The sequence below is a fragment of the Ctenocephalides felis genome, unplaced genomic scaffold, assembly GCF_003426905.1.
Source record: "Ctenocephalides felis isolate EL2017-DRISC unplaced genomic scaffold, ASM342690v1 CF-g0.4_SCAFFOLD_01492, whole genome shotgun sequence".
NCBI lineage: Eukaryota > Metazoa > Arthropoda > Insecta > Siphonaptera > Pulicidae > Ctenocephalides > Ctenocephalides felis.
The window spans coordinates 18,637,092-18,650,653 of record NW_020537646.1 but is presented as its reverse complement, the minus strand read 5'-3'; the positions used below and the strand labels follow the sequence as shown (position 1 = coordinate 18,650,653).

The window sequence follows — 13,562 nt, the reverse complement described above, 5'->3', positions numbered from 1 at the left end:
GTATAAAGCAATATGTACATGAATATTGGAGAGAATGTTCCAGTCTAGTTAATTCAATAATAAAAATAACATATCTAGATTTATGACTATTTGAGTCGGAAGTCTTGCTTGCCTAGCTAGATGTTTATTCATATTTATAAATAAGTTGACAAGCACATCTATGTATCAGAGTTGGAAAAAAGTTAAGCCACTTACCCATAATCAAAAGATAAAAAATACCCATGACCAAAATTGATTAGAAGTAAAAATGGATTAGGATGTAAAATACCGAAATTCTTATAGTTGAAATTTGTTAAAACTTTATTTCAATTATATTATTAACTTAGCATGTTCTACTTATATGCACTAGTAATAAATATGATAAAGGTAGGGAAGGCAAAAATGCCCATTTGACTTTGAGCAATTATATAGTAAAAACCAAGAAAATTTATTAGATAAGTACCACATATCAAACAAAACAACTATCTGACTATGTTCAGTAAATTTCCCAGCTAATTTATCATTGTAAAACGTGTTTTTGCTGGTTTTCAATAATTTGTGTCACCTGGTCCTTTTTACCCTATGGGCGTGGTAAAATGGGACAGCTAAGGGTCAGGTATAATTTATTATTTTTAATTTAGAGGGATTTTCTAAATAATAGCTAATTAATAAATCATAAATTATATGTGTATATTTGAACAGAAATAATACTGTATATAACCTTGATCTGTTATTTCGGCAGCAGATTTGGAATAAATATTTATTTAACTTATATTTTGTAAAGTGCCTGTTTAACTTAATTTACTTTTCTATTTACAATTATATATTATGATTTATATTTATATAAATGGAAAGTAATATATTTTTCCTGTACATTGTGCATGAAAAGTCCATATTCATTTTGAAAATGAAACATATTTTTAAAATAACTTTTATGCTTAAGATTTTGATAAACGGCTTCTCATAATTGAAACAAGTATTGTTTTAAATTGTTAGAATTTTCTCATATTAAAATTTTTTTTTTGCTTTATTCATTCAATATTATGCAACAATAAGAGCTATTGACAGAACTCTATAAGTTACAGGGCTAAATTTTCAAAAAAATATCTTTAAAAAAGTTTATTTTATATTTTTTATTCATACCATACAAATTTATTAGAAAGGAAATTCATTAGAAAGAATATTGAATAAATAACGTAATTTTTGTGCTAACGTCCGCAAAATTTAAATTTTGAAATTAAATTATATAGAAAAAATCATTATTATTCTTTTATTACCTGCATTCGTGGTACCAAGGTACACAATACAGATGTGTACATATAAGTAATATTAATTCAAATAATTTAATTTTCATCTTTAATTTCCTTGTACCTTAGGATTTTGTTTGTTTCTTTGAGAAAGTACTCATTGAGCACATTTTTGATCTATCATTCCATATAATCTAGGATATTGATTTTTTGGGAAAGTACTAATTGACCATTTGTTTGGTCTAATAATCGTATGCAGTAAAAGAACATAATACTGAATAATTTTTTAAAAATTAAGAATACTACAATCGTAAAACTTCATAATTAATTTTGACAATTTTGTTAAAAAATTGTTGGTTATGAATCTTGCTACCTATTTGCTTTTGAGTTTTATTTAGTAGACTCTCTGTTGACATTTTTTCTTTGAGATCCTATAAAATATTTAATATTGGAAAAATATTGAACAAATGCCCAACACTGCTTTGTAGACATATATATATATATATATATATATATATATATGTATATATAATAGTTTATCATGTAGACTAATCTAAAAGCATTCCCGTTCGTTAAACTCAGATGCCCCTTTCTAGTTTCTAATCATCCAACAAAGTCTACTGCTGCGGCCGACAACATCTAGACTTCGAGACTTCTACTCTAGGAATCGCCGGCACAGTGGCAGACATTAATAAGCGCAGTCGGCGAAAAAGGGTGCTGACAGGGCCGAACTGGGTTCGGGGGAGCGGTATATGACAGCCAAATATATGTGATATAAATATATGCATATATCTGGCATTTAAGAGTGCCTCCTATATGACATCGTCGAAGGTAAATTAGAAGAACTGAAGGGCTAGACTAGGATGAAGAAAAATGCAGATGATTGGTGAACAATCCGCTACTTAGCTCAGTTTTGCCAGAATTCAACTAAACCCCTTATATATTAGGTGGCCAGATTTGAAATATACACATTATGAATATGGTAACTTTAATGATAAAAATGTATATTAATGTGGAATATTTATGTCCGTAATAAGCATTATAATTTCTCAGTTTTAACATTTCTTATTTTTTCGAGAAGAGCCTGATATATTTTTTACTTAGAGGCGCCCATTTCACGTGAGGCTCTTAGGGGGAGGGGAAGTTTGACAAACAATCACGAAAAATCACGTGGGGGAAGGAAGGGTCTAGTAAGATATCACATGTATTTATTTTTTACCTAAATTTTCAAAATAAAAGCAAAAATTTTATGTTTTTATCGTAAATTTGAAAAATTTGTTCGAAAAATTTTACGTAACTAAAAATACATGTGATCTTTGGTGGGGGAGGTTAGTAATTCCAAATATCACGTAGTATCACCAAGGGGGAGGAGGAGTACAAAAATCTCTAAAAAATCGATCACGTGATTAGTGGACGCCCCCTTACAGTAAAAACGCAACACTTTTGTCTAGAATACAAATAATAGTTTTATAACATATTTTCAATTATAACCGATATTTTTATAAAAATGCTATATAAATAAATGATTTATTATAAGTTGCATTGGTCAGTTACTAGCAATTATGACCATAACCTTATTATGACTATAACTACTAATTCAAAAAATAAACAAATAATACAAAAAGTGCAGAAAGTAAAATTATATTAGACTTTGAAATATTAGTTATAGAATAGTTAAATTTATATATTTTTTATATTAATATAATTAAAACTATTACAGTCATAAAAATGACTTTAAAAATAAATCATTTAAAGCTAAATTAGAAACAAAAACGTCTATATAATTAATTCAGTAGCAGTTCTCTATAAAAAAAGAACACAAATAATTTAATACACATACAACACACAATTCCATACTGAATGTATATTATTATTTTACAGAAATGATCTAGAAAAAAGCTATTCATTAAGAAAAGTTTTGATAATGTATCGTCGGTGCTACCATTCGGCGGCCACGGGCAATTAATTGCACGAAACATTAATTCGGCGGTATACGGTTTCGAAAATCTGCTTTATGCATTTTTTATTCGATTATATATATATATATATATATATATATATACATTTATACATACTTATATATATTATACAGATGGGCACATACTTCTATAAGTATTTGAAAATTTATTAATACCATCTGAAATTCATTAAAAATATAAGATTTGGGCTTAACAAAATTACGTAACGGTTATTAAATATTTATATTTATATATCAGAATATATCGTTTTTTGAATTTTTGAAAAATCTTGATATTCTTTTCAGGGCAAATAACCGTTATTTACCCTGAAAAGAATATCAAGATTTTTCCAAAATTCAAAAAAAGATATATATCAATATATAAATATGATACTTAAATTTGAATTACATTATTAAGCAATATGAGTTCATTACCCAAGGGTAGTTTACCTTAGCAATGTTCATAATTATTTTTGTACATTGTTTATTAGCAATCTTATACTTGGCTCGTTAACGATTTTTCTTTTGTTTCGTTTTGTTTTTCTTTTTTTGAATAATCATTTATTATTATAAATATTATGTGATTTTTTTTTGAGAAAAAATTTCCTTTCCTCCTTTTTTGTCACACAAACGTATCACACTTTTTATATTTAAAATAATTATTATTGTATTATTGTATTGTATGAGGGATGATATACCTGCTGGTAGAAATCCGAACAAAATTGCAAGTGTTATGTACACATTCATAATCTTTAATTTATCTTATCTTATCTATCTTATTAGCAATCTTATTGAAATATATATGTTTTTGACAATAAAAAAAATATTAGCAATCAGTATGAATAATATATGGGCAAAAAAGGACAAAGTTAACAATTCCCCAAAAAAAGATCACATTTACCTATTATCATTTATATAGTATATATTTAATATATACATATATATGTAATATGTATACATTTAAATATATATATTTTTTTATTTTATGGTGAATTATGACCCTTGCTTTGAAAGCATTCGGGCTCCAAAAAAAACAACACTTTAATTGGTTATACAAAAATATTGCAATATTTTACGAATTTTTTTTCGGGTGTAACAAAACAAGAGCAGTACAACGATACGCGAGTTATTGCATCGAATTAATAACGGTTGATAACAGTATTGTTTTCAAATAAGTAAATAATGTAATATAAATAGGAATATATTGTTTGATTGGTTTTAAAATTTTAGCTTATTTCTAGAACACAACTTTGATTTTTAAACCGGGCTAAGGAGGAAAAATGTTTTATTCCGATTATTTTAATAAGATTTATTATTAGTTTATTTGCAGAGCAATCATTTTCAATTTTAACTATTGAGTATTCTCTTCATTTTTGGTAACTTGATATAAAAGTATATTTTTTGTTAATTGTAGTATCTTTTATCTGTGCATTAAATTTATTTCGCATCTGATAAATTTTTAATTTTGCAAGAATGTACTATTCATTTGAATTTATTTATAAATTGATAGATGAAAGACACCACAATAAATGAAAAATATATTTTCAATTAAAATTAACTTAAGTCTATTCAGAATTTATTGATTAAAATTGAAACTCTATCGATTTGCAAATAAATTAATAATAAATATCATTAAAATTATGATAATTAATGATAGAAATAGTTTTCTGTCATTATGGACAAAGGACAAAAGATGATATTAATATAATATTGTATCTCTAGGTATTATCAATAGTAGAATAGAAATGGTTTAATCTCGCAAAAATGTCTATGGCCAGAAAAACAACTATTATTTTAAAAATTTAATATTTTACCATGATACATTATAAAATTATAATATTAATATCTAATGAAAATCTTGAATAAATAATTAAAATTATACACACAGCGTATTATGCTTTTCTACAATACGTCCAATACAAGCAGCTAACAAAAGTAATATGTAATTGCGATTTAATGCTCTAAATATATTATAAGCTTACACAATGTAATTTGATAAACGATATTTTCATTAGTCGTCTTTGTTATATTATACTATATGTATTGAGGAACTTTACAGGGTTTATTCAATTATATATTAATAATATATCTCTGAATAAACCGTGAAAGTACCTTGAGGCGCCTCTGAATTCTTTTATGATGATTTATTGTGTTGACAATCTTCCGCACAGAGAGTGCATATCATCTTTAATATAATATTATTGATCAAATGTGGAGCACCATTCAAATTTAGAACTTACTTCTAACTTTTTAAACAAATTATTATCATATACATATGAAATCAATGAATACGATTTTATGAAATAAATTGGTTATATTAATTAGATCAAGTTACTATGATTTAACGTTCGAAAATTCGAAAATGTCTATATTAAGAACCACCCTAATATATATATATATATATATATATATATATATATATATATATGTATCAAGCTATAATCGACTATTAACTATTTCTCATAAATAATACAATTACTTACCAATTGATTAATTTCATTTGATTATCAACACAGAAAATTTATTGGCACTTCCATTTTATTAGCATTCACTTTTGAAAAAGACTTTCACTGCTAAACACTGCACGAATATTAATTTCAAGAAGCCTTCCATTTCCACAGATGTACGATGAAATTAAAGGCATTACAAATAAAACCTAAAACCAGAGAATAGAAAATTAATTGATAAAAATAGTTATGTTAAGACATAATACATAATAATTAAGAGAGCAAAATTGACAAAAGAGTCCTTTTTTTCAATAATTAAATCTTTGCAAAACATACGTAAAATTTGATAAAAATATATTTACACATCGAATTGAAGTCAAACGAACTAATCAATTATGACAGAAAATTTACTAAAATTTACCTCACTAAGGGTTCTTTAAGCGAAAAGATGCATTAAAGCTCGAAAGCTTGCATTTTCAAAATTTACAATTGCAATTGTGTTGAACCGTAATTTTGGCAACTTTTTAATTTGTGATTAAAAACCAGCTTCACCATAAATTATCAAATATAGCATTTTGAAATTTGAACGAGTGCGAAATAAAAAAATTCAAAAAGTACTTACTATTTTTTAAATGTAATAAAAACCCCAGAAGAAGCAGAAGGTGGTAATTTCTCTGTAAACAATTCCGAAAATCACTAAAGTTTGACATTATTTTTTTAGTTTTCAAATTTAATACTTCAATATATTTAATCAAGAATCAAAAAAATATTTTGACAAGTACCACAAAGTGAACTATCTTGTTTGATAATAATACGTAGTACCAAAGTATATAATATAAGTCAACTTGTCTAAGGCTAAATATCACAAAAGTTAAATAGTATTATAATTCACCTTGTGGTGAACATGCAATACTTCCTCAAAATGTATGAATTCCATTATATAAACATAAAAATATATTCTCGGTTAAAATAGTAATGTTATGGTAACTCAATGTTACGGATCTATCTTGGTATGAATTTTTAGTAACGAAGGAATAAAAATGTTAGCAATATTACTTCAAATGATGACCAAATCCAATTGCTATAAAGCAAATACATAGTATTTTCGCACTTCGTTACGACGTTACCAGTTACCAATACTTCGTTACAAATTCATACGAAGATAGACCCGTAACATTTTTATTTCATCGGATCATTGATGCCAATATGGATATATTTTATTCCTATCATTATTTTCTTATTGGATTTCATATAAAAAGTGCCCAATCACTTTAATTTTGCATTTAAAATGCAATTGTCCTGTCTAGATGGAAGAGCATTGTGCTTTTGAAGTGCTACTTAATCCAAAATGACCTGAAAGCTTTATTATTTTTAAAGGGTAGCTTCAGTGAGGTAATATATGTAATTATTGCATTTTTGTATTTAATAACTAATAAACTTCCCGAAGGCTAAGTTATAGTAATCGCAAAAAAATCGAAAATAAAGATTTTTGCATATCTTTATGTTTTATTGTCTTCTGAACATTTTGGCATACTTTAGAAAAAATTGATATATGTGTGATATTGTGTGTATGTATGTGTGTGTATGCGTGTGTGTGTATGTATGCGGATACAAATTTTCGTCAACGATTTCAGAAACACGGGTCAATCGATTTGAATAATTCAAAATCATTCAATTCGTATTGATAACGAATCAATTCGTAATTGAAGATAAGGGACAAAAAGTGCCAAAAATGATTATTACACATATGAACATCACATTATCTCAAATTTTATAGATATTTTAATAATAAGAACAAATTTTGTTTACTTTTCTATAGGTTCAGTATCAATGTTTATCCGTTATACTGCAAAGTAATCGCTAACGTATTGCGATTCCTGTAAAAACAAATGTTCAAAATTTCCAAAATATTTTAAAATATAAAAAAATAAAATTTCTCAAAAAGGTCAATTCTTCTAAAAAATTTAAAAAATTCCAAATACCGATTTTTTTTCAGAGCTCTAAAAGAAAATTGAATCTTAAAAATAGTAATTTTTGGTACGGGAAGTTCCAGTGATGCCATGCACCACTAGTTTATCTATTCAACTTATCTGCCAATTCATCTCACTTCACAAATAGTGGCTGCCATCTCTTTGATACTTGAACAATGAGAGTTGGCTGTAGAGCTTTTTTGCGTATGCACGTGTCGATAATTGTTTAACTTTTTAATTAAATTCAGTAATGAATTTAATTAATTCATGCATCATTTCAATCAAATTATTATACCAACCTCACGTGAAACAAAGTTGAAAAGATGCTTCTAAAAACTACAGAACAGATATCTGTTAAAGCCCTTTCTACGTTTCCTTATAATTTATCACATTCTCATTCAGAGCTCTGAATTTACTAATTATAATTTATAGTCACATGCATTTTATTATATCCTATATATTCATGTTTAAAATTATTAACAAAAGCTGAACAAACAGTTATTTTCCAAATAAACGACATAGTTACATGTAATCTAGGCGCATTTCTGATTAATTTCTCACATATTTGTAATACAAATTTATCTATAATAGATAATTATAAATGTACGTAGAAAAACTTTTCCGCTGTAATTGATATAATAATTGATCCTATAATTGATTATGGAAAATTTTAACATCAATATATCTCCTAAAAGTTTATGAAAACTAAAAGAATATATAAATAATAAGAAAATAATATAAGACTGCGCTATGCGTGAAAAGTGTATTTGTGACACCATAATCAAACATGTTTGTGATATATACAATTTAAATCATCAGTACAAAATTAATAAATCTATTGGAAACAGTTATAAGTGATTATATATATACTTAGTATATAATTAGCAAAACTATCGCAAAGTGCATAATTAGTGCGCCTGCGTACATTTATTATCTAAATCTTTTGGCCGTTATGATATGAATAACTTACAAATATTATATTTCTAATTAAACGTCATATGAAAGTCAATAGAATCAATAAATTTTGAATAATAATTTGAGATTACAGCCAATAACACTATTAATATCTAACTTAACTAGTGGAAGCTTTGGAAAATGACTTGAAAGTTAATATCCACGCGTAAAATTACCTAGAAAGAAAAAGAATATCTACGTACTTTTTCCAGGAGCATTGATTTACTAGAATTTTTAAAATAAACATTCCAAAAATACAACTGTTTTGGAAAATAGGAATGATAATCCAACATGTATCATCATATTAAATGCAATTAATTACTTCACTTGGCTTCATGAAAATTTACGCAGATATACTAATTTAACTTCCATCAATCAAAATTACTCTAAAGCATTTTAAATACTTGTCCAAAAATACATTTTTTCATCAATATAAGCAAAAACAATGAAACTTATTTACAATCTAAAGGGTTGATAAATATTGCACTTTTTTTTGAAGGAAATATTTTTTAAGAAGAATATAATACCATTATTTAATATTTGACAACAATATTATATACTAACATAAATAGGCTTTTCGACTTATATAAATTGATGTTGATTTATAGTAATAGTTATATAAATTGTTGCAGAATGATGCACTGGGATAAATGATAATATTGGATTCTTAAAAATTTGTAAAAAAATATGTTGCTTCAAAAAAGTAGTAGTTGCAAGACCATACTGAGAAGCTGGTATTACAAAAATGAGATATTTATATGAAATTTGTAATTTTAAATATGAGTCGATTGATAATTCAAATTTGGCATGATATTCTATAATTCGAAAGATAATTTTGCAGATATCATTCCACATCTTGCGCTTATTGCACATCAAAAGTGACAACTGTCTTTTTAGATAAATAAGTTTAAACTTTCACCGAATAACAAACACATATTTATATCACCTAGTCGTAACCAAAAAAACAAAACAACATCAATGATAAACTATTAAACTTAATCTTATCCTTATTACGAATTTTAGAGTTTCGTAGTAAATGTAGATGATAAATAAATTACCATCTAAAAGACCAGATTTTTCGGTTAATAAAAATACAATTATACTCATCTAGATACATGGACAAGAGAGAACCACTCTGTGATTTCATTAGTCAGATCCAAATCGTACAATTTCAGTTCGACACCACCTAAAAATTCATTTTCTTGTAAGGAATCGTGGCTCCATACAGTTGCATGAAGTGTTCGATCTCTTATCACATCCAACGCCATTCGATATTCCAACTAATAAAATAAAAAATCAAGAATTATTAAAATTATATCGTAACATTACAAGAGATGCTCGAATTCAAAAAGTAGCAAGGTAAAACTATGTTGTATTATTTATTAGAAACCATGTTGTATTTCATTCTGTCATTCAGTTCATTCATTCTGTTGCTGTCTTATGAAGGCACAGTATGGGCGCGGCGACCCGGCGCTAAAAAGTTCCGGGTCGTCATGTCGCATTACAGAGTTGTCTAAGGAGCCAGGACAGTTTTAGTTAGATTGTTTTAGTGGGATTGCAGTGTTAATGTGGAGTTTAAACAATGACTAAATTCAGTCCTATGAGGTATTGCGCTCGAACTGGTTTTAAGCGGTATTTAGATGGCAACCCAATGGTTAACCCAACAATATTAAATTATTAAAATTTATCAAATATTTCCAATACATTCTAAGTTTGCTGTAGTAATGCTTAAAAAGAGCCCTCCTCAAGAAAAATTAGAAACAAACTTCACTTTTTGTTTTTAGGCATTTGCTTGGCTTGTAGACTATTTATAGGTATTTATGTGTGTACACTATTTTATATATTAAATAAAATGAAATACAATATTTCTAATAATTATTAAGCCAATTCTTACCATTTCCATAAACGTTGGATGACAACTTCTACGCACAACCTTTGTTTTGCGTTTTGTAACTTTAGATGAATCAGGTTTCAGGTATACCTATCAAAGAATAAAAGTAATTTTAATAACAGAATCAAAAATACTTCCAAATTCTTTTAAAAATAGCAAGTTTAGCAATTCATTCGTGTTGGTATCCTACAATTAAAAAAATGAAAACGTAACTTCAAAAATTTAATGATGCAAAGTAAAAATAGTAATTTTTAAGCAACATGTTTCACACATGCTGATGGATTTAATGAATTACCAAATGACTACTTATATTTCACCTTAACATATGTATTTGGTTCCTGACCACCAGCCACCAGTGGCAGACTTCTTGCATGGTGAACCATCACGGTCAAAGTACCACGATGATAGTGCAAAGACAACTTCAACTGACCAGCTAAAAGTGAATGATCTGATCTTGCAGTTGGCCTTCGTTCTGGAAACAATTGTAACATAAAGTAAAACAATATTACAAATGATATTTTTTATGACTATTCTAACAATCCAACTTAATAACAATATAATATATTAGCCTCTGTATACTTTATAATGTATGTTGTATTTTCTGGTTCCTGTTACGACAGACATTGATGATGAATACATAAATATAATATATATTTTTCCTGAGTTAGGATTTCATTTTAAGGAAACATCGTATCATGCAATTTTTAATCATTAAGAGAAGAAACGGATCTTTAATCGTAAAATTTTAAATATCGAATCATCCACGTTTTCATTATCAAAATTTTATTAATGTGAATGAACTCATTTAGAGAAATCTGCAATATAAATTTGATCCCACGACCTACTGCATAGGCATAATTCTTCTTATAATTTGATTATTATGCAATTTTAACTAGTGAGATAAAATTTATAGGTTATCGATTGCATTAATTAATTTTATGGTTTAATGAGCACGTATAAAAATAATTGTAGAGTTAATAAACTGCAATATGAGCTACGAAAGTATTTGTCGACACCGAAAATTAAACGCGGCTTGTTGTTTTCAATTATATTAATCGATAATAGAAATCGGTAATATCTACATTAATTTGAAAAATTATCATTTATTAAAAAATGAATTGCACAGTGTGCTCGTCAATTGAAAATAAGAAAAAATAAGAATTAGAAAAATAATATTAACATTTTTTTCATAATAATGATAGTATTAATAAATACAAAATAGAAGATCCATCAGAAAAAACTTTGGAATAAAATTTATATATATTGGAGTCTGAATCTGAACTATTGGAGGTCCTCTTCTTCAATGTGAAGATTCACTGTTAGAAATTATTTACTATTATCAATGCGTTTTTACTTTTAATTCCTTAAAATCTTGCTGATTACTCAAAATCATATTTGAGATCAAAAATAACATATAATTAAGGAAATAAAATATAAATACAACAAGGATATTTTAATTTAAAAAATATTATACTGACAAGATAACGTAGTTAGGTTGGATTAGGAGAATAATTGAGATGTAGAAACTTTAAAAGTTAGTTATTTTGAAATTAGAGACTGAAATTCTTAGTAAGAAAAAGTGTGAAAAAAAATGATAATAAATCCTAAATGTGCTTACCTTTGCATTTCAGTGCATGTACATCGCTCTCCTGCTGATCTCTTAGCAAAGGATGGAAGAAGGTGTATACCAGATCAGAATGAGCGATTTCATCAGCTTTTCTGAAGAGCGAAGCCAGGAAAGCTCGGACATCAGCCGCCCTCTTGGCCGCCACTTGCTTGATGTTGGATCTGCCAACGTGCAGACCACTAGGCAAACTGGAATAGAAAAAAGGAAAATAAATATAGAGACGATATCATTTTAAATTTTATGGCAATTGGGAGGCTTTAAAATTTTATGGAATCTTCCCAATCATTATGGGTAAGCCTCAAACAATAATGAATTAAGAATAGTATGAAATAAATTTCTATTTTTTCATCTATATTGTTTTGCTTGGAAGCGTGGCATTGATGAACAGTGTAAAAGTTTAGACCTGTCCTTAAGATCGTGGATTGTAAACAGGAGGTAAATATTGTCTATTTTTATTGAGCTCACATTGGTTTTTTATATGTGGTAAATATTGTTTATTTATATGTAAATTAAACGTGTAAATTAATTATGCTAAATTCTAATTTGGGTTAAATATTGACTATTTATATAGGGCTCATATTGGTTTTGAATGGAAGTTTCAGTTAACAATTATTGTTTACTAATATTGGGATTATATGGCGCCCATATTGGTTTCGATATTGGCTTTATATGGAAAAATATTAACAGATCAATATTGGTGCAAAATAGTTAAATTATACAGAGCCCACTTAAAAAACTATAACAATTGTCATAAAGAAATATATATACGAGTACATGATTAGTTAATATAGTACTTGGTATAGTGTATTTAGGTTAAAATCAAATCCTAATTAGATATGAACAATTTCCTAATTAGATATAAACATTTCTAAGAATCTGCAACGTACGCATGAGAATGAAGACATATTTTTCATTCGATGATTTGACTAAGTGAATTGTTATAATAAAATTTATTTCTACTTGGATGATTAAAACTTTTTATGCTTAATCTTATATGATATAAAAAACAAAATAATTATTCCAAAATAGCAATATTAGTACAAAATAATCAAAAAAGCATATTTCGTGAAAATTTTAAACTGTGGCCCAATATAACTCTATAGATACGCCAATTTACAAAATTTGTCTCTTGTGAGAAAATTTTTATTTATTTGTGAACGACAGATTAGTTATGTCGTGCACAAATAATATTGGCTGTTAGTTAAAATAAATCATCAAGTATAAAATTCTTTATATAAAATATATTTCGCTAAGTTTAAAATTTTATTTATTAGTTCTAATTTCCAAGCACTTCTAACACATCTTGACATAAAGAATCCCTACCCCTAAGATGAAACTTCTACAAGAAAATTATTAATAATTCATCAAAACCATTGAAATATCTTGTGATACCAGTTATATCCAATATTGTTTAAGGTTTTAATAGTTTTCCAAGCAGAGGCCTGCTATTTTTAATATTTGATTCCAAATATAAATTTCCAACTATAATG

General features: G+C 26.8%; 1 protein-coding gene across 3 annotated transcripts in view; it reads right to left on the bottom strand.

The window, feature by feature from the left end:
- Positions 1-9,143: 9,143 nt before the first annotated feature.
- The window catches only part of LOC113369759 (phosphatidylinositol 4-phosphate 3-kinase C2 domain-containing subunit beta), a 73,821-nt gene continuing 69,402 nt past the window's right edge, over positions 9,144-13,562 (bottom strand). For 2 of the 3 annotated variants that reach the window (XM_026610324.1, XM_026610325.1), the window contains exons 28-31: positions 12,064-12,260; positions 10,763-10,917; positions 10,449-10,535; positions 9,144-9,834 (exon numbers count right to left, since the gene is read on the bottom strand). In XM_026610324.1, the coding sequence (XP_026466109.1) occupies positions 9,658-9,834; positions 10,449-10,535; positions 10,763-10,917; positions 12,064-12,260 (616 nt within the window). In that variant the 3' untranslated portion in view covers positions 9,144-9,657. Of the gene's footprint in view, positions 9,835-10,448; positions 10,536-10,762; positions 10,918-12,059; positions 12,261-13,562 lie in introns of all 3 variants that reach the window. The other variant, XM_026610327.1, reaches the window with a different exon arrangement.